This window comes from Schistocerca americana, chromosome 7 (assembly GCF_021461395.2).
Source record: "Schistocerca americana isolate TAMUIC-IGC-003095 chromosome 7, iqSchAmer2.1, whole genome shotgun sequence".
Classification (NCBI taxonomy): domain Eukaryota; kingdom Metazoa; phylum Arthropoda; class Insecta; order Orthoptera; family Acrididae; genus Schistocerca; species Schistocerca americana.
In genome coordinates this window covers 293,060,443-293,087,070 of record NC_060125.1, presented here as the reverse complement: position 1 = coordinate 293,087,070, position 26,628 = coordinate 293,060,443, and the positions used below count along the sequence as shown (strand labels likewise).

General features: G+C 43.5%; 1 protein-coding gene across 1 annotated transcript in view; it reads right to left on the bottom strand.

The window, feature by feature from the left end:
* Positions 1-22,639, bottom strand: part of LOC124622885 (dipeptidase 1-like) — a 99,962-nt gene extending 77,323 nt beyond the window's left edge. Inside the window, exons 1-2 of the mRNA XM_047148677.1 lie at positions 22,506-22,639; positions 5,167-5,323 (exon numbers count right to left, since the gene is read on the bottom strand). Of these exons, the coding sequence (XP_047004633.1) occupies positions 5,167-5,323; positions 22,506-22,639 (291 nt within the window). The remainder of the gene's footprint in view (positions 1-5,166; positions 5,324-22,505) is intronic.
* Between the last annotated feature and the right edge of the window lie 3,989 nt (positions 22,640-26,628).

Below are 26,628 nucleotides of genomic sequence, written 5' to 3'. Positions count from 1 at the left end.
TATGCCAGCATCGCTTGGATTTCCGCCCCTCCCCGGTTCTATAAAGCCCTCCAAATCCTCGAACGCCATGCACTCCACCTCGCCTTCCGCATCCGCCTTCCGTCCCCCACGCGCATCCTCTATGACCTCATCCCCTTCCCCCACCTTCTCCTTTTCCTTAAACACATCCGCACACTATATATTGTCCGCCGCCTTGATCCCCCTCACCCCCTGGTGTCTCCCTTCCTCTCCACTCCCAACCAGTTGCCGCACCTTTACCGTTGTGTCCCTCCCTCTCTCCATCTCCACACCCTCCATCTCCTTTCCCAACACAACTTCCACTGTCTACCACTCCCGGATGATGAGCTTCGCCCTGACATCTACCCTTCCTACCAACTCTAACCCCCTCTTCCTGCCTCCTCCTCAGGGCTCCCTCTCCTCCCCCTCCCTCCTTCTCAGCGGATTTCCCCTCCTACTCCCCGTTCATCTCTTGTGCCTTCTTTTGGTGTCTCTGCGCTCCCTCCTGCCCTGTCTTCCCTTTTCCTCTCCTGCCCCATGTGTCTCCTGCCTCTTCGTGAACCCACAGTTGCCCCTCCTCTCTTCCTCCCGCCGCTTCCCCAGCTGCCCCATGCTCTCCCCTCCTTTTCCATCCCCTCTGCCCTTTCCCTCGGCAGGTCCCGCCTGGTAGTTTTACTCTTCGTCGTGTGTGCTCCAAGTGGGTTTTAAGTGTGTTGTCTTCGGAGTGTTTTTAATACTGTGGCCAACTTTTAAACTGTGCATGTGCATCCAGTGTCTTCTCTGTGTTTTAAGAATCGCCAACTGTGTTTTTTAACTTTCTGGTGACTATTTTAACTGTCCCCAATGAACTTCTACATGTCAGTGATTTTTACCTCCATTTTCTCCCCTTACTCTGTTTTATGTTCCCCTTTTTTTACCTCCTTATGTATGTATTATTTTATTCTTGTTTTAGTTGTCATGTCCCTCGGCTGAAGAGCGGCGGATTGTGCTGCTGACAGCCCTCCACTGCCCATATGGGGCAGGGGCATGAAATCACAATAAAGAAAAAAAAAAACAAAAAAAAGCTCAGTGAGGCCGTCTGATGTTTGCGTGAGTTTATCGACATCTCGCATACAGATAGCGTCTTTACTTTGCTTGTTTCCGTGTACGAGTGGACGTTGTTGATTCGTGATGTTTTCGCTTGAAAACCGTTGCTTCTTGCATGTTGTTGTTCGTAGGGTCTTCATCGGTCGTCAGCCGTTGTTCGTTTCCGCCCTTTCCCGTTTGTCTGTTTTGTTTGTTTACGGGCCGCTCCCGTTCGGTCCCGCCGCGCTTTCGTTCTCGGCAACCCTGTGACCGTTCCGGTAGCGGTTACAACATCCTAGTTCATATTATCTACACACAGAAGATTCTAAGTTTGAATTCTCATTTTCCGTACGAAGTCTGCATCATCTGCATATAACATATCATTGAGAATTACGGCCTTTACCAATTGTATGTCTTCATATGCTTTATTCTTCCATTTTCTTATGAGATAGTCAAAATGGACGTTGAATGGTATTGGTGACAAGCTATATCCTTATGTGACGCCTTAATTTATTCTTATAACTTCTACTTTGCAACTAAGTTTGTTTATGATTATGTTGGAAATTTCATATAAGTGTCGGTGTAAGATGTAATGGGTATCCTCAGTTTCCCATTAGCAGTAAGCCCACAATTCTTTCAAGAATCGATCTCCTGTTTAAGAAACACCTTTAGATTTCTGATTACCTTACAAAAGAATGTGTTATTCTGTAAAATATTGCAGATATGGTACATAAAAGGTTTGAAATTGTACGTAACGTTTGTTGAAAATAGTTAAGTGCTCTCATTATCAACCATCGGATGAGTATAGTCTGGGTAGTTGTATTTTAAACTAAAGCTAGTTTTTCACCCATCCGAATATTTATCTCCCGAACTATAAGTTATGCAAATATGTGGTTTTGCAGGTAGATTTAGTGGTGTACGAGGGTGAGTCAATTGAAAACCTTAAATTTGTAATAACAAATCGAAATTTCGCGCCGTCATCCTGTAAGTTGGTAAGCGTGCTACGAACAGCGTTCAGAATGGCCTGTAGGTGGCAGCACAGTGCAGATGCACACATACCGTCGCAGTATCAGTATAAAGATGGCCAGCCCACTTGCGACTTGCACCACGGAAAAACAGCGTTCTGTTATTCGGTTTTTGCGTAGTGAAGGTGTGGAACCTATTGAAATTCATCGATGAGTGAAGGTTCAGTACGGTGATGCATGTTTGTCACAGCAGCAAGTCTAGGAATGGAGCAGGAAGATCGCATATGGTGTGACTTCAGTGGAAGATGCTCCTCGTCCAGGTCAGGCACACCGAGTTGTGACTCCACAGAACACTGCAGCAGTTGAAGCCATAGTGAAGGAATACCGTCAAGTGACACTGAATGACATTGCAGCATGTTTACAGATTAGTCATGGGTCAGCACACCACATTGTGCAAGATGTGCTCCAGTTTCACAAAGTGTCTGCAAGATGAGTGCCACGGCAGCTGAGTCCTGAAATGAGAGAACGACTTGTTGATACTTGTGAAGAACTTCTTCAGCTCTTTGAACGAGAAGGTGATGGCTTCTTTGCAAGAATCGTTACTGAGGACGAAAGCTGGGATCACTTCCACCAACCGGAAACCAAGAGTCTTCCTCATCCACAATACTCAATAGACCTTCCCCCAAGTGATTTCCATGTGTTTGGACCACTCAGAGACGCAATGGGAGGAAAGAAGTTCCCTTCTGATGAAGAAGTACGCCACGCGGTGCATGAGTGGTTGCGCGGACTACCAAAAGATTTTTTTTCTATAGGAATTTATGCACTTTGTAAGCGCTGGAGGTCTTGCATTGAGCGAGGGGGAGATTATGTTGAAAAGTGATACGGCTTCGTACCACTTCTGCACAACAAATAATATTTTAAAAAATATTTAAGGTTTTCATTTGACTTACCCTCGTATGTGGATACCGCCTGCAAAATGTGTTGCGAATATAGTAGCAAAAAATTACTACATTAAATCGGTATGACTGATGCAGCAATTTTACTGTACGAAAAGCGAATGTTTAGTATGCGATAACAATTTTTATTGTTATCATTTTGTGCGGGGGGGGGGGGGGTAGGGGAGGGGGATTGGTAGGTCCGCATAAAAAATTTCGTAAAGGCTTACAATTATATATAAAGTTTGTAGCAAGTCGTTGAGTGTTCTTATTCTGAAGTACTGACAACACAGAATCTAACGGTTTTATTGTATTAAACCTTTAACATTCGAAGAATGGATTGGTCTTCCCGTTGCCAACAACTTAAATCTCATCGTGCACATATGGGAATCGTTGGAGAAACGTACTGCAGCACGTCAAAATGCACGAACGATAATCCAGCTGTTTTCATCCGAACTGATGGAGGAATGGAGCCCCCTGCCACATTAACTCCTTACCAGTCTTGTATCCAGCATGAGAGGATGTTGCAGGGCATGCATTGCTGTCCGAGGTGATCATATACTTTACTAAGAACCAAGTCCTGTCATTTACAACGTCACAAACTATTTTATATTCCGAGTAACCGCAGCTGTTGAAAGAAATGATGTCAGGAAGATCTCCATCTGTTAAAACTGCCGTTTATTAAAACACAACCGGTTTAGCGGCTTGAGGTGGCGTCATTAGATGCATAATAGGCATAGCCTTCGCTCCTAATCAAAATTTACTATTCAGAGAACAGTGCCTTTCCTTGGAGCGAACTGCTACACTGCTCTCACACTGAAGCAGGAAAATTTTAAAGAATGTATCACGCCTTCATTATCCTTCTCTCGACATAGTATTGACGATGTTCTCTGAATGGTAAATTTCGACTAGGAGCGAAATGTATCTACATCTACATCTACGTCATTAATCTGCTATTCAGAATAAATTTCCTGGCAGAGGGTTACATGAACCATCCTCAAGCTGTCTCTCTATCGTTCTAGTCTGTAACTGCACGCGGAAGAAACGAGCACTGAAATTTTTCAGTGCAAGCACTGACTTCAATTAAGTGTCTGGCAGAGGTTCATCGCACCATCTTTGCAAATTACAATGAAGTGTATGGCAGAAGGTTCATCGCGCCGTCTATTTTTCTGACGTTCCACACTGCAACATCACACGGAAAAAACTCTCAGTGCAAGCTCTGTTGTATTATATTATGGTGGTCATATTTCGCTATGTACGTGAGCGCCAACAAAATATTTTCGCTTTTGGAGGAGAATAATGATGATTAAAATTCCATGAGGCGATCCTACCGCAACGAATATGATACGATTCTAACACCAATTCGCGTATCATACCCATAGCATTCTCCCTCCTGTACTTCGCGATAATACAAAACGATCTGCTCTTCGTTGAACTTTTTCGATGTCTACCGTCCATCCATTTTGATGTCGCTCCCACATCGCGTATCAGTCCTCTAGAAGAGGACGGACGAATACAGGGTAGACAATGTCTGTAGAACATCTGTTGCACTTTGCAGTGGGCTTATAACAATTCCTTGGGGAAAACTATATATTACTTATGTTTTACCCGATGACTTTCCGGCAATTACTATGAACTGTGACCATTCTGCAAGGAAATCACGAACCCAGTCGCATAACTGAGATGACACTCCGTAGGAATGCCATTTGATAAGAAGTCGCTTGTGAGGAACGGCGTCAAATCGTTCCGCAAATTTAAGAATGTGGAATCACAGTGAAATCCCTTGTCGATAGCAGTTATTACTTCTTTTGAATAAAGAGCTAACGATATTTTTCGATTCAGTGTTGGTTGTTTGTCAATAAATTGTTTTATTCATGTTAATTCATAAAGTTCGGACAGAATATAGATTCCTGAATTCTGCAACAAATTTTGCTAGTGGAGGAGTGTACGCTATTTTCCTTCATAAAAATTCATCGTCTCCCCATTGTAGACATTCTCTTCATCATTATGGTCATCATTAGCAATAACAGCACATAGAAGATTCCTTAGACCTTATAACTTTCACCATCAACAGTTCACAAATAAGACGCCAATATATTCACCTCGCACCAGACCATACGTCACACGAGTACACAATCCTTGCAGAGACAGGTAGACACTGTGCTTATCAAAATAAATGAGTACGTGGTGAGTGTACATCTTACCTGGGCTGCCACCATGCCCTGCCTGAGTCTCGGCAGGTCGGTGTGGGACCAGGAGCTGCGCGACCAGGGCGACACGTTGCGGAGGTCCTCCGAGAAGGGGAAATCCCGCAGCTGGTTCTTCAGGAACTTGCGGATGTTCCAGGGCAGGTCGTTGTGGCTGCACAGAAAATTATCCGTAAAGAAAATACGTAGGCTATTCTGTTACAAGTGGTAGTCATAAAGTTGAAGAGTTGGCTGAATATTCAGTATGTACACATTTAGCACACTTTCATGGTGCTACTAGCACGTCTGCCTTCGGCGAGAAACTTATGTAAGACTCTCGGGCTGCGCTACAAGTTGTGGGTAACTGAAATCTTGGTTATTCTCCTACTTGTTTAGGAAAGGTCTTCAGCTTAACTCTCTTAAAAATGGGTAGGCATCGATATTAGTGACGATACGAATTTATCGCTACAGACAAGTAACTTTACGTGTATGACAAGCTCGTGGGTCTATGTTGCGGGGTTCAATATCTTTTCTGATCATCCTAATTACTTGTTCTACTCTCTGGACGTATTATGGTGGCGGTATTCCATTTAATTGGATTTCTCGGGTTGCCCAGGTGATTCGACACGTGATATCAATTGCTTGTTTCCGTATTGTTTCACTGAGGCTTCTTATGCTCTTTCTCCACGAGCTGTTCAATGCTATTTATAATTGTAATTAATGTATAAATTCGTGAGGCGTGCACTTTCAGTGACACATGTGTACCTTTAGGATTTTGCCACGTGTATGCCTACATTGTCGGCGATTGGATGTATGATTGTTTTTGCTGATTATGTCTCAATATGTATTTATTCGAAATCGTCGTTACTAATTTCCCACACCGTACGTATAATCCTCCGCAGTTACACAACCAGAATCCTCCGCAATTCTCAGACTACCTTTTCTTTTTTCACAATCTCGTCTTTTTTGTAACAGATCGAGCTACGTCAAGTCCACACCCAGATAAATAAATGCGTTTTATTTCACAATGTGAGGTCTTGAAGATGAAAATGGAAATCAGCGGCTGCGTGGGCCATGGCTGCTGCACGAGCCACACATACCATCTGATCTGCTTAGACGAGGCATAGGGGCTGCTTACTTGACTGACGCTGAGCGTGTGAAGTCACAACCCGGCACATGCACAAGCTACATTGTATCCATTGCGAGTGTAGATAGGAGGAGTGGAGGGGCCCTGCCTTCCAAATTTATGAGTGGGCAACAACAAACAATCCTTTTTTCTCATCTCTTATCTGTCTCCATGTGGTCCTGTGCCAACCTCTTCACCTCAGACTAGCACATGCATCCGACGTCTTCAGGTATCTTCCGTATTACTATTACCAAAACGTTTAAAAATATTTGTCAGAATTACTTCAGATTTTTACATTTGTTATGCTAATTATTGCTATTCTGATCAGATGAAGCGCCATCTGTCGGACATTTTTTGAAAGTTTGTATTTTTTTGGTTCTAATAAAACCCCATGTCATTCCAAGCATGTGAGTCAATTTGTACCTCTCTATCTGTAATATTCCGTGATTTATTCAGTTTTCAAATTTATACTGACTTTTTGATCACCCGGTATATATATATATATATATATATATATATATATATATATATATATATATATATATTCAGTTTTCAAATTTATACTGACTTTTTGATCACCCGGTATATATATATATATATACTGGGTGATCAAAAAGTCAGTATAAATTTGAAAACTGAATAAATCACGGAATATTACAGATAGAGAGGTACAAATATATATATATATATATATATATATATATATATATATATATATATATATACTGGGTGATTAAAAAGTCAGTATAAATTTGAAAACTGAATAAATCACGGAATATTACAGATAGAGAGGTGCAAATTGACTCACATGCTTGGAATGACATGGGGTTTTATTACAACCAAAAAAATACAAACTTCCAAATAATGTCCGACAGATGGCGCTTCATCTGATCAGAATAGCAATAATTAGCATAACAAAGTAGGACGAAGCAAAGATGATGTTCTTTACAGAAAATGCTCAATATGTCCACCATCATTCCTCAACAATAGCTGTAGTCGAGGAATAATGTTGTGCACAGCACTGTAAAGCATCTGCGGAGTTGTAGTGAGGCATTGACGTCGGATGTTTTCTTTCAGCATCCCTAGAGATGTCGGTCGATCACGATACACTTGCGACTTCAGGTAACCCCAAAGCCAATAATCACACAGACTGAGGTCTGGGGACCTGGGAGGCCAAGCATGACGAAAGTGGTGGCTGAGCACACGAGCATGACCAAACGACGCGCGCAAGAGATCTTTCACGCGTCTAGCAATATGGGGTGGAGCGCCATCTTGCATAAACATCGTACGTTCCAGCAGGTGTTTATCAGCCTGGCTGGTAATAATGCGATTCTGTAACATATCGGCGTACCTCTCACCCGTCACGGTAGCAGTCACTTACGTTTTGATGTCCAGCCCCGTCAGTCGGACATTTTGTGAACGTTTTTTTTTCTAATAAAACCCCATGTCATTCCAAGCATACCTCTCTATCAACATTATTCCGTGGTGTATTAAGTTTTCAAATTTATACTGACTTTTTGATCACCTGGTATATTCATGAAAGATAGTGAATGAATGTGGTCACATTATAGGTGAATATTTATTTTAATTGCTGCTTATAAGATACATTCATCATTAAAACAAAACTCCACTCAGCATCAGAAACATTTTTGGAGAGGGTTCCGTAAAGGCAGACCCGTGTAGGTGCAATATTTATTTTAAAGGACAGATCGAAAATAGTTCAGCAAGTCACTCTTTCTAGCCAACGAGAAGGCCTATGGTAGCCAGCAAAAATGAACTTGTGGGAAATACTTGACTCTTATGTACTTCTAAATTTGTTTGATTCAATTCAATTACTGTACCATAACACTAAAAGTAGTGGATACACCGGCTGTTACAAAACTATGTCTACAAACTTCGAGGGGTTGTAGAGAAAGTGGTGAGAAACCAACTGTGGATAGGATCCTGTGTTCAGAAAAGCCATCCAACGACGCTATAGAGCGTTTAAATCATAGGCGCCAATGCGTGCCTCCAGGTCACACCTTTGGCAGCAAACGTGACCTTGTAGGCTGACGGACCGTAGGCACAACGCCTCACAATGTCGTTTATGATACAGTGATCGTAAGTGACTGCCACGATTGCCAGTGGGGAAGTGGAGAGAATGGTGCATAGATAAACATTGTCTCCTACGAATGCGATGCTGTGTTACCTTGGGGGATGATGGTTTTGGACACGATGTTCCCTTCTACCGTTTATGTTTCTCCTGTACACGAAAACCACTTGCGATTTTAGACTGTTAACTGATTGATGGACTTGTTATGCTGGAACTGTGAACCGTTGAAAGCAAATGACAACTACAACTGTGTTTGTGTGTTACAGCAAGGGTGAGCTGATGATGGTAACATCTTGGGTAAAATATTTTAGAGGCAAAACTGCCCCCATTCGGATATCCGGAAAAGCCTAATCACAAGGATTTTTTCACCTGGAAAAACAAAAATGGAGTTCTACGGATCGGAAAGTGGAGACGTAAATCCCTCAGGCGGTTAGGTAGGATAGTGAATTTAAAAAGGGCAATGGATAGTTTGAAGTTATAATGGGACATTGTGAAGTGTGGTGGTAGTAAGAAGAGGACTTCTTGTCAGGTGAGTACATGGTTATAAATTAATGGTAATGCACGATTTGCCCTTATAATATAGAAGAAAATATGAATGCAGATCCGGCCGGTGTGGCCGTGCGGTTCTAGGCGCTTCAATCTGGAACCGCGTGACCTCTACGGTCGCACGTTCGAATCCTGCCTCGGGCATGGCTGTGTGTGATGTCCTTAGGTTAGTTAGCTTTAAGCAGTTCTAAGTTCTAGGGGGCTGATGACCACAGATGTTAAGTCCCATAGTGCTCAGAGCCAACCATGAATGCAGATAAACATCTACAAACAGAATAGTGAACGCATTACCGTAGCCGAGATAAGCACGAAGCAAATACCCACCAAAGTCGTACATGTTTATGTGTCAACTAACTACCTCCGCAGATGATGAAGAGATTGAAACAATATTTGATGAGACAGAATTACGTCGTTAGTCATCTGATACGAACATTTGTGATGGGAGAGAGGAATTCAACAGCAGCGAAAGGAAGAGAAAGAAAATCAGTGGGAGAACATTCACTGGGGGAAACGAATGATGCAGGAAGCCACACGGTATAATTCTGCTTAGAACGTTATTTAATCATCGCTAATACTTAGTTTAATAATAATGAAATTGTTTTGTGAACGTAGAAGAGACGTGGAGACATAGGAAGGTTTCAAATAGACTACACAGAGATTCCGAATACAAATTTTATGCTACAAAACATTTCCAAGTGGAGATGTAGACCCTGAAAATAATTTATTTATTGTTAATGAGCTGTAGATTCAAATTGTAGAAATAGCAGAAAGGTAGGAAAATAACGAGATGAGATCTGGACAAGTTGAAAGAACCAGAGATTGTTGGAGTCTAGAAGGGATCATTAGGCAACGACAGGCCGAAATAGGGGCAAGGAGTACAGTAGAGGACAAACAGCGAGCAAAACAAAGCTGAGTAGAAAATCTTCAACAACACACGCGATATTGAATCTAATTGACGAAAGGAGACATCATAAAAATGTAGCAAGTGAAGCACTCAAATGGAAATACGGCCGTCTAAATACAGGACTAAGAATACATCTGAAATAGAAAAGCAGAAATTGCTATAAGATAAATTCAAGGACGTTGAACCGTGTATAGCTTGGAGAAATGTAGATGCAGACCACATAAGAGGGTTTTGGGGAAAGGAGAAGCAGTCATATGAGTATGAAGAGCTCAGATGGATACCAGTACTATGAAAGGTAGAGAAAGATGAAACGTGGAAGGAATATACAGAAGCGAGAGAAAGATGAAACGTGGAAGGAATATACAGAAGCGCTATGTAAGGGAAGTGAACTAGAAGACAATATTATACAAAGAGAAGAGGAAGTGGAAGTGGACGTAGACGTGTCGAGAGATACGATATTAAGAGAAGAATGTGACAGAGCTCATAAAGACCTAAGTCGAAAGAAAGCCCCTGGTTACATGACATTCCCTCAGAATTCCTGAAATCCTTGGGAGAGGGAGGTGCAACAAAACACTTCCAGCTAGTGCGCAAGGTATATGAGACAGCTGAAGCGTTCTCGTAATTCAAGAAGTGAAGTAGTAATTCCGTTTACAATGAAGGAAGATGCTTACAGGCGTGAATTCTGAACTACGAGTTTAATAAGCCATCCTTGAAAAATACTAACACGAATTATTTACGGAAGAATGGAAAACCTGATAGAAGCCGACCTCAGGAAAGATAAGTTTGGGTTCTTGAGAAATGTAGGGAAGACGAGAGGCAATGCCTACCCTGTGACTTAAATAGAAGATGGATTAAGGAAACGATAGCCTATGTTCATATGATTTGTAGATTTATTGAAGGCTTTTGACAATGTTGACTGAAATGGACTCTTTCAAGTTCTGAATGTCTTTGACATAAAATACTGGTAGCGAAAAAATTATTTGGAACTTGTACAATAACCATTCGGCAGTTGAGTAGATGGCCATGAAAGGGAAACAGCAGCTGAGAAGGGAATAAACAACTCTGGTGTTATTCATTCTGTACAATGAGCAAGCAGTGACAGAAATGAAAGAAAAATGTGGAGAAGGAATTAAAACTCATATAGAAGGAATTAAAACCTTTATGTTTACTGATGAAACTATAATTCTATCAGATGCAGCAAAAGACTTGGAAGCGAAGGTGAACCGAATGGATTTCGTCTTGGAAAGTGACAATAAGATGAACGTAAATAAAAGTAATACAAGAAAAAAAGAATGAAAGAGTATACAATTGGTTAAAAGGGTAATTTTAAATTAAATTTCTTCTTAGTTGTGAATCAAATGACAAGGACTTACTTTTCATTTCGTGGAACTGAAGAACAAAAATAATAATACAGTCTGTCGCAGACATCGAATTGACGCATTGCTTTTAGCAGAAAGTGTGAGAGATACAGTCCAAAGTTTTTGAAAACTCAATAGATATTACAGAGCCCCTTGTTTGACAAACATCTGCAATGGCTAATACGTCGTGGTAGTCACACAGGATATCGGTTATACAGCGTCCATGGACCGCACACGTATGGCAATCTCCTATCTTGTTTTTAATTACGTCACTTAAACTTGTGCTTATTGCTTGAGATGGTATTTTGTAGAAGACTAAGGGATTACAAGTTTGTTGGTGGGTATTCTTGCGTACCAATACGACGAGCCCTTCAATGAAGCTTGTAGTGACTCTTCGACTTACCATGTAGTGGTGAATATATTAATTAGCTATTCTTACAGTGCATCCCAATAGCGAGGTAATATTTAGTTGATATGTCATCTATTCTTGGTGACTTCCATCTTGGGCTTCTCAGTAGCACTTCGTATATTTCCTCTCCTGTAAATTCTTCGCTGAGGGAATCGTTGTCCGGTTCTGTCAGCACAGCATCGATATCATTCATAAAAACTGATTACAGTTTCTTGTTTAAGTCTTTTGCAGCTCGCAACTCACGGAAATGTTGCAACACTTGGGTTTTGATGTGAGCTTGCTGTTGCATTGTTTCGTTTCCTATGTTGAGTTTCTCGATTATTCTGTGTTTTATCCTTCTCGACGTTCGGATTACGTGGTAGAGCGACGTATTCTTGGTTATGCTGTGAACTCTTGACCTCACTTTCAGACCATTTCTTCCCCTACGTTGACATAATCTGTGGTTTAATGTGCTTTATCTATGAACAATTAGTGATTCTGTTATAAGTCTCGCAGACAGAAGAAATAAATTTCCTCTGCATTTTTCTCCTACTCACAACTGTAGTAACCATGTGGCTGAAGCAATCTCCATAGATTGGGTTTCAAATGCCCTATCTACCAATTTAATCTGTTGCGCTATTTCCTTGTGTTAGAAGCGCAGGTCTACCATGTTTCCATTTCCATAATCCATAATTCGTCGTCTCTGAGAAAAGTAGTATTTAATTTGCAGTATCGTTTTCTACTGAAGGACGTTGGCTTTTGTAAATAGAGTCTAATATATCAGAGACAAATATTTGTAAGCTAGGTTTTACGTACTGATCTTATGTACTTATGTCTTGGGATGTAAGTGCGGTCTATTCTGCTCGCTGAATAACTAGTGACGTAGAAATATTTGAATAAGTCTGCAATTGTTACCTTCCATGTGTTAATCACGTACAAATTCTAATCATGTATTTGAGTTCCACGTAGCTGTTGCAGTTTGGCTTTTGGTCTTGCTTGCTAATACCTCCCCTAAATAGGACTCGGCTCCATCTCGGTAAAACAGACATAATTTAGGATACTATATTGCAGAAGTACGATGCGAAGTACCTTCGGACATGCATATATCTTCGAAGGAACAGGCTACAATCTGTGGTAAATAAATGAATTGTATTCGCAGTTGAGAATATGGACAACTATCATCTGTATAATGGAATGACGACAGTGAAAATTTGTGCCGCACAGGGATTCGAACCTGGATTTCCCGATTATCACGTGTGGTAGCCTTGCTATTTCTTCACATTTAATTTTTCATCATTTATACAGGAACAAAAATAAAATAAGTTCTTATGGTGCAATTCACAGAATGAGATAAACAATTGTTTTCTTTGAAAACTTAACAGCATAACAAATAACCACATTGACTTAAAGTAGTTTTCTTTGAACAGTTATGCATCAGAAATTGGAAAACCAACAAAAGTTTTTAAAACAAAGTATCACTCATTCAACTGTACTTCAGATTTTAATGAGTATCTTGCGCACGTTACACTAAAATATTAAATCTAGCCCTGTTACTCGTATAACAGTTAATTTCAATGACAGCCCCTTCATTGTCATATCACAAATGATATTTCTGTATTACTTGAGGGATATATAAACGCAACACTATTCTCACATAACATAAATAAGTAAAAAAGCAGCATGATGATGAATTTGATTCCCATGGCCCCCGTTGCTCTTTCATCCGGGTACGTCTTCTCGTATGTACATGCTATTCACCGATTCTTGTCTTCCATTCATTGTTTCATTTCAATGGTAATGTAAGTTCCGCCAACCTTAACTTTCCAGCTACGCGAAGGTTCTTGAAACCCACTTCATAGGAAGTTAGAAAATAGTGTCCGTATCTCGGATTGCACGTGATTTCAGACCTCGTTCCTGTAAAAACGTCCGGAAGTCCAGCATGTTCTTCGGGCCATCTCCGAACAAATACAGCTACTGTCTGGCCTAGAAGGCATGCTACGTCATTCGTTTTCGTTCGTAGATAGTACTCCCTGTTCGCGAAGAATACAATCCCTGGTCAAATGTGTTGTCCCATTCGTCAAACGAAAGCGATAATTTGCATCACCAAACGCCACGCTTCTGTCGAAGGGCTACACATGAGGCAGTGTTCACCGTTGTCCAGAGTTTGGCAGTGAGGGCATAATGGTAAATGCGTCATACAAATCTGATGTAGTCTGCATCAAGTCACATATTGACCTTTAAGGTACCGCATTCGACATGTCTCTGTGTCAAAGGAATCACGGCGTAGTGATCGCCATACCACATGCCAGTTTTCATGTGGATGCCTGCTCTTAACAGTACTGCCAGGTTGTCCGGTCGTTAACATCCGATTGATGTCGTGCGGCTTAGCTGGTCTGCTTTGCACTAGAGCCAAGTCAACGTAGCTATATTTGGCAAAGTAAAGTATGTATATTGTGAAGTGAGTGGGAAAAGCGCCAGGCTGCCACTGGCACCATTGGAGCAATTGGTACTAGTTCTTCTACTAAGATTCGTATCAGACATATCTGATGTCGTCTGCACAGTTTTAACACCGTGGTGACATGTAAGGCCGCCGCTCCATCGTGAACATGTGCAAGACCCAGTCGACTCGTACCAAGAGGGAGGGTTAAGGGTTTCGTATCTTACTGTAAATAGTACACCTGCACCCACGAACAAACCCAACGTCGCCAGTATGTGTCGTGCTATCATCACCGGCATTGCGAGTGTGTGGGCGTGGTGGAATTCATGACGCCAGGTTGGTGTTAACACATGTGACCCGCTGGACTATATCTCAGGCCCGTGTGATGTTCCCTTTGACGCCCCTCCGGACCGACTGTGTTCGTGGTTTATAGTTTTACGTTGCTGTGTGACTGACGTCGTTGGTAAATACAACTACTATGCATTTCAAGGTCTCCATGAGACGTACATATGCTAAACATTATTCCGTTAGTCCAGAACCAATGTTCATCGCCACCGAATTGTTCACATGTATGCGGTTGCCAGTGGGTGCTCCATATTTGTGGATCCAGCCTAAAGCCGCATGCATATTATTTCCAATTCACACCATTAGCACCAGGTAATCCGCATACCCTTACACTTAACTATATATACTCCAAAAGTCAGTCCTGTCAAGCGATGAGGAAGGCCGAAGAATAATGGGCAGAGGGCCAGTGCATATATTACGTAAATAGGGGCCATCCTTGTCCCTTGGCGCTTGCCTTGGCACTTTTTTCCCTCTGACCTTAAAACCGCTACCCTTCGTTCGACTTTCGACCCAATCTATCTCCAGATGAGCACATATAAATGGCTAACCTTAGCAAGACGCACGCAAAAATCGCAGTACCCACATCCTGCGACACCTCACTTTAAAGAACACTAACCCTTTATGCAGAGATGGAAGTTGATCTTTTGTGTTGGCCATCATGCCGGTGTCGGCGTGGAGGGTCTCCGCTTCTAATAATGGAAAACCCTTGTCTGACCGATCTTGCTAAGACGAGAGATATGTCGTGCGTACACTAACACTTTGGAGGAGGCATCGCAGAACAGCCGCCTCAAGACGGTGATAAATGGTCTTCGAAAACGCATTTGCGTCAGGACTTCTGCAGCGTAGGTACGGCTCAAACTATCGAAAACCTAATTAAAATCCATCGACGATACTGTTCCATGGTGGTGGTACGTCTTTACTAGAGAGATCAAATCGTGATATTCACCAAGCACCGTCTGGACATGGTTATCTGCGCCGATCGACGTTTGATTAAGTGAGATCACTTGGCCCAAAACTCTTCGGAGGAGTGCTGATAATAGTCTGGTGAATAATTTGAAGTCGCAGTTAAGGACCGTCGGTGGTCGGTAGTCCCGTACCCGTGTGCCACCCTAGGACTTATATATTTGGAAAATCAGCCCCTCCACAAAAGCGGACGGTAAGGGCACGTCAGAATAGATTAATTCACGGCAGGTAACAGTCCGTTTGTGTGCTATCATATAGCTAAAGATCGTATGTAATTACAAAGGGACGCCATCTGGTCCGGTGATTTATTCACTATTCCTCTATCAACGGCCTCCAGCACTTCTTTCTCTGTAATCTTCTCCATCAGTTGTGCTTCCTGGTTCAGTGGTGCCGAGAATCGTCACTATGTGTAACTTCGGTAATGGCCGCTATATCAGTAGCCACTGCAGTTTAAATCTGAATGTGAAGTTTGTTCTACAAAGGCAATTGACTATTTTTTTTACAATGTTAGGTGTCTGCCGTCAGATACGTTTACGGTACGTACCAGGGCTCTTCGTCGTCTTTTTCTTTCGTTATTGATGTGATACATCGATTGGGTTCTCATGTAACCCGATCTAGTGTCCGTCCCCGGATCACTACACCTTCGAGATGGCGTCACATGTTGGATGAAATTTTGGCGTTAGCTCCGGAGAAGGCGCTTGGTCGATTCATTCCCATGGCACCGTGACGTAGAAGTCCTTCGTCTCACGTCGCGACACTGCCTGATTACGACCATACGTCATCATTGCATGACGTAGCGACGGTTTGGCACAATCCATGCACCAACTTAGGGTCATGGAGTACGCCCGAATGCGTCGTTCACGATATCTCCGACATCTTCAAAGGCATGTCGACAGCCAGAGTCTCTGAGGTGGGTGACGTTCATTATCTAAGGACCGCGATTACGACACACCTGCTGCTGCCGCCGGAGGGACAGTGAACATATTAATGACGTATGCTCAGTGTAGGCTGCAGGCGACAGTTTTGCTTCGGAAACGTGAGCGTTAAGATTGTGTGTAATATTTATTCGGTAGAGACACTTGAATCCTGCCTAGCTGTCGAATATGGTATGCCTAGCAAATCTGGTTTCTCGGATCGTTAGGCAACAATTCAAGCAAATCGTATTCATGAATTTTATTGCAAAAGGAAATGATTACAATACTTAACCGTATATTTAAACATATTTGTCGCAATCAAAGAGCGACAGACAAAATAAGCAAGTTTCTTCAGTATAGACAATGCTACTTAATGAAAGCGAAATGAGTAGTCTTGAGGCTGCTGTTCGACTGGGCCGCGGCCAGTCGGGCGAGGCGCTTATTCCTCTTCGCATAGAGGCCGCTGCTGTCACGTTGTTGCCCTGGAGAGGGGTCGGTCAGCCTGCAATTGGCTGACGTCTTCCTCACAGCAGTCTCTGATCTCTCGCTCCAGACTGTCGTGCCGGCGCCTGACTTTACACCGAAATAAAAAAGACTAGTGAAATGACTCATAATATCGAGGACAGAGGCCACAGAAATACTACGAAGTGTCAACTAAATCTATATTATGCACCAACGTTCTTTGTGTTGGTTACGGGGTGTATCTTTCGGTGCAGTTTCCTCTGCAAAGAACCTGGAACGTTGTCGTCTCCAGTCAGTACCAGATGGTGTTTAGATATTTATGAGCTGTACATCAAGCACAGCCACTGCTAATCCCCGCGCTGACGGTAGGTACACTATATCCTGTACGTGAAGAGTTCTCTGAAAAGTACTGCTCTTTTTCCGGGGCGTGTGATACGTAGGATTCACATCCGTTTATGAAAGGAAATCCGTCGACGTATACTTGCAGAACGATGTCGACGTCCGCCGCTTGTAGCATATCTTCGAGTAAAGACATCTTAACTTGTGACCGTATGGTATCGATACTGATAATACTGATAGAGGCAAGCAGATATGCTTCTCTTCGTTCCGTTGTATATGTACCGCTCATGGGAGCTTACGCCATCTGATGGTGTACTCTCGCGTTACTTGACTCCGTCCTGTCGATTGTCGTTGGTTGCATCACTAACGAGAGGATCCCCGCTCCATTTGCGTCATCTGTTACGACCTTTCTTGGGATACCCTCAGAACTATGAACCCAGTCTCCTTGGGATAAGTTTGTCGTCGGACGGGTATTTCCAGTCCAGTCCCTCTGTATCGTCTCTTCTACTGCCTTGCTTGGCAGTGGACTGCTGGTAGCTCTGCGTTGTCGGGATTTTCAGGTCGTTCCTGGCATGTGGAATTGTTGATATAGTAGTGTTGTGGGTTTGGGACCTCGATTTCTGCAATGTGGCTGTTTTTCCCGGCCTTTCCTTGATCCTCGACCTTCGTACACAGTAAGGAATCCTCCGACGGGGTGAGCCATCGTTCCTTGTGTCGTTTCAGGTATCATTGCATACGCGTGCGCGGTGTTGCTTCTGAATGTGGAAGTGCATCTTTGGCACCACTGCCGTCGGAGAAGAAGGCAGCCTTTCGCAATATCCGAATGTCGGTGTGCATTTCCTTTTCCGATCTCTGTATTCTATAAATCTGTCGTTGCTGCTCGAACGGAAAGGGGGGTGTGTGGGGGAGGGGGGGGGGGGGGAGAGCGTCGCCCTCGCCACCATGCTCGTGTTGTCATTCGTTCGCCGTCATTGGCTCTTCGACAAAACTCTCCAGCGGTTGGGTATGGTCATTGTTGACTGAGCGTCCTTCCTGAACGCTTTTCCATATGGAAGAGGGAGGGAAGTTGCCATAGATTTTCTTACATCTCCACCTTTCGGTACTTGTACAATTGTCCGTTGGAGACAGGCTGAGCGGACGGCGGACGTATCCTTCCTGACCACAACCTGCGGACGTTCTCGGGGTGACCGTCATAAATGACTATCGCTCTGCAGCCGCCAACTGTGAGATAAGGCGGCACAAGTTTTCTCAGCTCAGTCCGTATTTGTCACATCCCGTTAAGTACTGGATACGCCGGAAATATTGTCCGTTTTTCTGCGATGTGACTGATCACCCTGCCATAGGGCTGTAGCGCTGCAGTTGCGTCAGGCAGAACTTCCAGTACTCTGACACTTCTTGATCCATGTCCCGCACGATCAACAGCTACCGCTCCAACACTGCCGTCAGAATGTTTAAGTCCGTCTCTGTTGCCGAGTACGATCTTGTCATACACCTTTTCACTGATCAGTTTGGTGTAGACCACAGTGCTGATGATAGAAGATTGCAGTCATATCCTGTGGTTCAGTTTAATCTCTTCTCGTATAAATCGTTCTATTTGAAATGTCCTGGGTCGTGCAAATTCGTTATTAAAGCTGATCTTCTTGGTAGGCTATAGGTACAAGAGAACCATTCTAGATCGAAAGTGCGAGCACTAGCGAAGACTACCAGGAAGTAAAAAACCGCAAGCGCCGAAGCTCCGCGGCATGGACGTAAACAGATGACCGTGCTCCACCACTGCGATAGTAGACTGAAACATTAGGCAGTCCGAGCACGACTTACGGGAAGACCCAAAATTCCGAGGGACAATTTTATAGAAAGTTCCTTTCCCGGTGTCGGCGGCCGTGCAAGCATCGTACCTCTTAACAACACATGCACATGTCATCTTTATCCGCTGAAACCGGGAAAGTGACTTCCCCTTTACGTTTATACACTCGTACATAATGGATGTACGAGTGCAATATGTATACAAATGGTTGCTTGACATATGGAAGCTTAGGTGTGGCTGTCGGTCGTTCTTGGATAGCATAATTATAAGGCGACGTCTCACAATAAGTGGTAAACTCAAGTCCCGATCCCGCACAAATTTCCACTGTCGTCATTCCATTATACAGCTCATGGTCGTCCATACTGGCAGCTGCGAGTACGTTTCATTACATAATTTTTAGTTTGGAAAATTCACCCCTCACCTTTCTGCGTCTGCTGGCGGACGGAGCATACACATTTACAAATTGTGCTGATATTCCTCTACAGCTATTTGCCACTTGAATGTCGAGTATTATTCGTACCGTACATGGACTTTCAGCCGTGCTGAAATTTACAGGGTCGTTAGAATTGAATTTTCGGTAGTTGAGTGTGTTTACGGTATGGCTACACGACTTTGTAGGAATTATGTTCAGACTGTGTGCTGCAGGATTCGGTCGTTAATAGTGTTAGTGTCAGGACTTGCCCTTAGGAGCTGGTGATGGACGAAGTCTGGAAATACAAACACCAGTCCGTATTACAGTTGCAGATAGTCAATACGGCTCTGTATTCCTGAAGCTGTTTTATCGAAACAACGGCTATAGTGTTGCTACTCGTCCCGAGTATCGAGCAAGTACAGGAATGCGGAGAGCTCCACATTCCGCACCGGGGTTCAAGATCATGATTCCGAAGTTGGAATTAACTAGTTATTGATTGGGAATAGCTCCTGGGAATGCCGACTTCGAAGTGTGCTGCAAATTGTTGAAGAAGGTACTGTTCCCGCGCCTGAGAATGCTGGACGCAATGTGCGATCTGCAAGTACTGCACGAAATGTGTCATGACAGCTGAACATTCCATGATCCACCCTTCGAAAAATGCTGTCAACGACAGTGAAATGGCGCATCTAGTGCGCTTGCAGGCTGTCGTGGACGCAGATCTTCTTCACGATGAGCAATGTTTACAACTGGAACTTGAAAAGGGTACGGAGTTATAAAATTTTACCCTTTGATGTGGAAACTGAAAAGTGTTTCTTTCAATGATGTATTCGTTATTTCCGCGAAGCTTCATTGTCCTACGGTCACTTCTTTTTCATAGGGGGACGGGGGTCCTCTTAAGTGGCGAAAGTTTAACTATAACCATCCTGTACGTTATATCCTTATTTTTCATCTAGATTGTTAACTTGGACTTCTTGGAGCAATGATTTTCGGTAAGACTGCTAATAACTGATAATTTTTTCAGTGGCTGGAAAGAATTATTAAGAATATTAGACGGTACACAAAAAAATGGCTTTGTGGCTCAAACTGGTGACATCAATGATAATTCAGTTTCAATAGATATAAAAACATGGAAATAAAGTTTAATACTCCAATATGAACGGGAATGAGAACTTTTGAAATGTTGTTCCACGAGTAAGACTGCAGTAATTAACTGCAGCAAAACGGCGTGATATGTACAGAGATGCTATCATTCTCATGACAAAGTGCTATGTAGTTACAAAACACAATTACTGTGAAAGAGCATCCATACAGTACGCTGATACGATATTATATAGCAGCTACAGCTTCTGAAAGCCCAGTGTGGGTCATTTTAAAACAGAGGCAAGTCATCCAGAAAAGATGAGCAGATGAGAAAACCAAGCCATAAGAATTCATAATTGACTCACAGAGGTGGCGAAGCACACCACGGATACATGAGGTTGTCTCCATAGCCGTACACGTCCATCCACTCCATACAATTTGGTTCAAATGGTTCAAATGGCTCTGAGCACTATGGGACTTAACATCTGTGGTCATCAGTCCCCTAGAACTTAGAACTACTTAAACCTAACTAACCTAAGGACATCACACACATCCATGCCCAAGGCAGGATTCGAACCTGCGACCGTAGCAGTCGCGCAGTTCCGGACTGAGCGCCTAGAACCGCTCGACCACCGCGGCGGCCATACAATTTGGAACGAGACTCGTCCGAGTAGGCAACATGTTTCCAGTCATCAACCATTCAATGTCGGTGTTGATGAGCCGAGGCGTACATCTTTGTGTCGTGCAGTCATCAAGCGCACACGAGCGGACCTTCGGCTCCGAAAGCCCATATCGATGATGTTTCGTTGAATGGTTCGCACTTGCTAACGCCCAGCATTGAGATCTGCAGCAATTGGCGGAAGGGTTGCACTTCTGTCACGTTCAGTCGTCGTTGGTCCCGTCTTTGCAAGATCTTCTTCCGGCCGCAGCGATGTCGGAGATTCGATGTTTTAAAAGGTTATGCCTGATATTCACGCTACTCTCGTCAAATTGTCGTACGGGAAAATCCTCACTTCATCGCTACCTCGTATATGCTGTTTCCCATCGCTCGTGCGCTGGCTATAACAACACGTTCAAACTCACTGAAATATTGGTAACCTGCCATTGTAGCAGCAGCAGCCATACACTTATATAATATAGGAGAAGCCAACAGCAGTGCCGTGTTCTGTCTGTTTACATATCTCTGTATTTGAAAACGTCTGATTAGGTGCCTATACCAATTTCTTTGGCGCTTCAGTGTATTTCGACATGAAAAATAGTCATCTTCAGGCCGCTGTGTGAGGAAACACACAAATCATTAAAGTATAATGAGAATACTGACAACAAAAATCACAGTTTGTGAGTAAAACGAGGGTAAATATTACTTACTTACTTACTCACTGGTCATACCGGACTCGAGAGTCCATTACCGCAGCAACATATTTTCGCCATCTGTCCCTGTCTTGGGCTATTTGCTTCCATTCACCTTCAATACCTAGGCTCCTCAAATGAGCCTTCACATTGTCCTCCCATCTACGCCTCGGTCTCCCCACAGGACGTTTTCCTTCTAGGTGCCCTACGAGTACTCTGCGCGCTGCCCTGCCCTCATCCATTCGAGCAACGTGACCCGCTCATCGCAGCCCACGTGATTTAATAATATTGATTATGTCAGGGCTTGAATAGAGTTCGTGAATCTCTTCGTTATGCAGTTTTCGCCACTCTCCACTAGTGTCATCCATTTTTGCTCCGAAAATTTTCCTCAATATTTTGTTTCCAAATACTCGAAACGGCTTTTCATTTTGCACAGTGCGAGACCAAGTCTCACACCCATACAGCATAACTGGTAGAGTAATAGTTTTGTATATTCTAATCTTTAAATTGCTAGACAATATCCGTGATGAAAGTAATCTATTCAGTGAGAAGTAGTTACATAACAAAAATATATCATCGGTACCCATGCAAAACAAAGTTCAGTATCATTACCTAACATTTCCGGGCAGTTCTCCGATTGTCCTCGGAGGATACCTTCCGCAGTCGAAGGCGAAACGTCAGGTGAGATTCTTATGTATGGACCACGGCATCTCAGCCCGGAAATGTTAAAGTGATGACAACACCGGCCGTTAAAGCCTTCATTCTATGATCAAAGTTCAGTATGTAATTTGTATCCCTTAAATATTTTATTTGTCTGTAGGGGCGTACAGAACTCACCCGTCGACGAGGGGGGCGTCGGTGAGCAGGCGTCGCACCGCGTCGAGTCGGGCGTCGAGGCGCAGCGCCAGCAGGCACAGCGGCGCCGCCGCCAGCGACAGCCACAGCGGCACGCACGCCGGAGCCGCACGCATCCCGCGCCGTCGCCCTGCGGGAAGCGACCAACACTTCGGGCTCACATTCCTCCACACTGCATATGAGCGCGCTTCAGTGAGTAAGGTGTGGATAAACACCCAACGTGCATTTAATTCCATGGATAGACACAAAAGTCATTGAAATGCTGCTGGTACATGTAGGTCCATTTCTAAACACAGCTTGAAATATGAGACGTTGACAGTTACATAATCGACGATTCAGGAGAAATGTGTCATAAGGTTTTCTGGATTTAGACAAAACACCTTCATCTGCAGTTTACAGAAACCTACTGATAGTGCGAGATGGTGGCTGTAGAAAATGCCAAGACGATACTCTTGATTTACTTTATGTTGCGGTTTAACAACTCCCCGATGTGGAGCATCAGCACTCGGGCCAGTTCATGCTGTAGCTCGCAAACAAAGAAGTTGTGGCGTGACGAGGAGTGAGGGAAATGCGAACACACAGTGCGGTCTGGACAACACGCGAGAAATGCCAACTGCGGAATATGGAATGGTCAGTTTTGACAGTCGATGTCATCATCAAGGGGGCAGTCATATGAAAACCGAACACCTGCCAGAATGGGGTCATTGAATGGTTCCATTCAAAAGTAATCACAACACGCGTTAAGAGAGGTACTGTATGTCTGGGCTGTACGGGAAGTGTGGCACTGTTTCCCAACCATATCGGTGAAGTGTTGGCTTCGTACGACTGACAGTATGTGCACCGGCAAGATCGTGCAACAGGATGAATCTGTCAGACAGCATTCCCTGGCTTTTTGATTTCAGGGTGACATCACAATTCCATCAAAGTTACTTCCAAGGACTGTGCACTGAACTCCTGCGAACAGCTTTAAGGGGGCGTCACACATTCAATAATATTGTCAAACTGTGAATGTATTGACAGTCTGAGGGCGCACGTTGACATTTTTTCAACACTAGAAATATTAACGAGCGGGACTGATCGACTACAAAATATTCTCGGTGAGGTCAAATATTGACGGATTCACAATATCGTCCAATCAGATGTTGACAGGACTTCACGCACCAGCTACGTGGCATTTGTGTGTAGTGCTTATTTTTTTTCAATTTGCCACTTTGTATATCATAACTTAAATTGTTTTTTAAAGGAGTATCTTAACAAAAAAGAATTTTAATAGGCCTATGCAAGGGTAATCATATTGTATGCAGCTTTAGGATGATTAACGAAGGATTCTCTACGATATGGCTTACTTTATTAATTTGAAAATATAGTATAGATTGTTGTTTCGTAGCAGTTTTGAAACACATACCCATTACGAAAAATACGTCGTATATCAACAATGCCTACCAAAAGGTCCGCGAAATGCATGTCAGTTTCACCAAATTATCACAAAGCTCAAAAAAAAGTTTTATATTGATTACCTGAAAGGTCCTACCCACGCACATACAATTGCTTAACAGGTTTTCACAGAGTTTTATTAATTGTGTTTGCTGATATTACAGAAATAAAATTCGAGCATCAGAATGAGCTGACTGTCGCCAGACATCTCGAAGTTACTCCTAAACTCTTGTCAGGCGCGACTGCCCCTCTCATATAATACATACATCAAAACAAGTTTTGCATCACCCCATTTCCCAGAACTCCTGAACACAGACGTTGTTTGTGGATATTGTATTACAGACACGGTCCCTTTGACAGTACAGAGATGTCACTAAGCCCAACCAAAGATGTAAACAACCATGCATGAGCAGCGCCTATTAGACGGAGGGGGTCGGATAGCTGATAACTTCCAGTCATTCCACCAGGAAGGAGGTACACGGTTCGTGTTATCTGTAGTTCAAGCATGTCTAGACGGTCAATACCGCGGTTCGATCGCGTCCTCATTCTTACTTCTGCTAGGAAAGTCTCTCAACAGGGGAAGTGTCCAGGCGTCTCGGAGTGAACCAAAGCGATGTTGTTCGGACATACAGAGAAGATACAGAGAGACAGAAAAAGTCGTTGACATGCCTCGCTCAGGCAGCTCAAGGGCTAATGCTGCTGTGGATGACCACTACCTACGGATTACCATGTTGAATAATGCTCTTCGTGCAGACACAGGACGTAGTGTTACAACCCAAACTGTGTGCAATCGGCTGCATGATGCTCAACTTCTCTCCCAACATCCATGGCGAGCACCATCTTTGCAACAACGACACCATGCAGAGCGGTACAGATGGGCCCAGAATCATGCAGAATGGATCGCTCAGGATCGGCATCACGTTCTCTTCACCGATGAGTGTCGTATATGCCTTCAACCAGACAATCTTCGGAGACGTGATGGGAGGCAACCCGGCCGGGCTGAACGCCTTAGACACACTGTCCAGCGAGTGCAGCAAGGTGGAGATTCAAATGGTTCAAATGGCTCTGAACACTAAGGGACTTAACTTCTGAGGTCATCAGTCCCATAGAAAGAATTACTTAAACCTAACTAACGTAAGGACATTACACCTACCCATGCCAGAGGCAGGATTCGAACCTGCGACCGTAGCGGTCGCGTGGTTCCAAACTGTAGCGCCCAAAACCGCTCGGCCACACCGGCCGGAACAAGGTGGAGATTACCCGCTGTTCAGGGGTGGCATTATGTGGGGCTGGCGTACGTCGCTGGTGGACATGGAAGGCGCCGTAAGAGTTGTATGATACGTGAATGCTATCCTCCGACCGATAGTGCAACCATATGGGCAGCATATTGGCAAGGCAGTTGTCTTCATGGACGACAATTCGCGCCGCCATCGTGAACATCTTGTGAATGACTTCCTTCAGGATCCTGTCATCGTTCGACTTGAGCAGCCAGCATGTTTTCCAGACATGAACCCTATCGAACATGCCTGGGGTAATTTGAAAAGGGCTAATTATGGACGACGTGACCCACCAAAGACTCTGAGGGAGTATCCCACGACGAAAACAGGCATGCATCAATGTAAGAGGACGTGCTATTGGGTATTAGAGGTACAGACGTGTACAGCAGTCTGGACCACCAGCACTGAAGGTATCGATGTATGGTAGTACAACATGCAATGCGTTTGTTTTTCATTAGCAATATAAAAGGCTGAAATGATATTTATGTTGATCTCTGTTCCAATTTTTTATACCGGTTCCGGAGCTCTCGGATCCGAGGTAATGCAGAACATTTTTTGGAAATAATTTACGAAATCTTCCTGGGACGTGATTATGATTTCAGTCAGTAAATTATCATGTGACTAGTATCTCCTTTTTTCAACCAATCTCGGACCCATTTCATTTTTTTCGCTTTTTTCATTTGCTTGCAAGCCATACCTAATATAATTGCAGCACACACCTTCTTTTGGATGTTGAACATGTTAACCTTATGAAATCACGTTTTTTTCAGCTGTCTGATCTCGCTTCAATGTATTGAAGGCTTCACAATCTAGTATTTTCAATAAATACTGAACATGTGTGGGCCTCTTTATATTTATTTGGCTGACGAGATATGGAATGTTTTGATTGTTGGCTTTGTTGTTTTCCTCTAGCCGTCGAAATGCTGTCGGATGGAACCATCCTGTTGCACGATAATGTCCGTCCCTGCACTGCTAGTCGGACGAAGGCAGCACTCTATTGAATTTATTGGGAATTCCCGCAACATCCTCCGTACAAAGACTCTTTCACCTTGTGGTTCTCACATCTTTGATGACCTGGAGAAACATAGGCGTGGACGTCGCTTTCAGTCAGTAAGTGCAAGAGCGGTTGCGGCTGTGCATCCGCCAACGGCCGTCCAATTTTTATGAAAGAGGCACTGATCGTCTCGTCTCCCAAAGCGTTAAACGTCTTAATGTGTGTGGCAATTAATTTTGAATGCAACCATCCCATGGTGCGATTCTGGCTGGTGTTCAGTTTTCATTTGACTGCCCCTCTAATATCAGCGTTGATGAATCGGCATTGTGTTGCACAGACAATGCCTTTGCACTTCTTACCTTTTCACACAAAAAGGTTACAAAAGTGCTTATTGTATCGT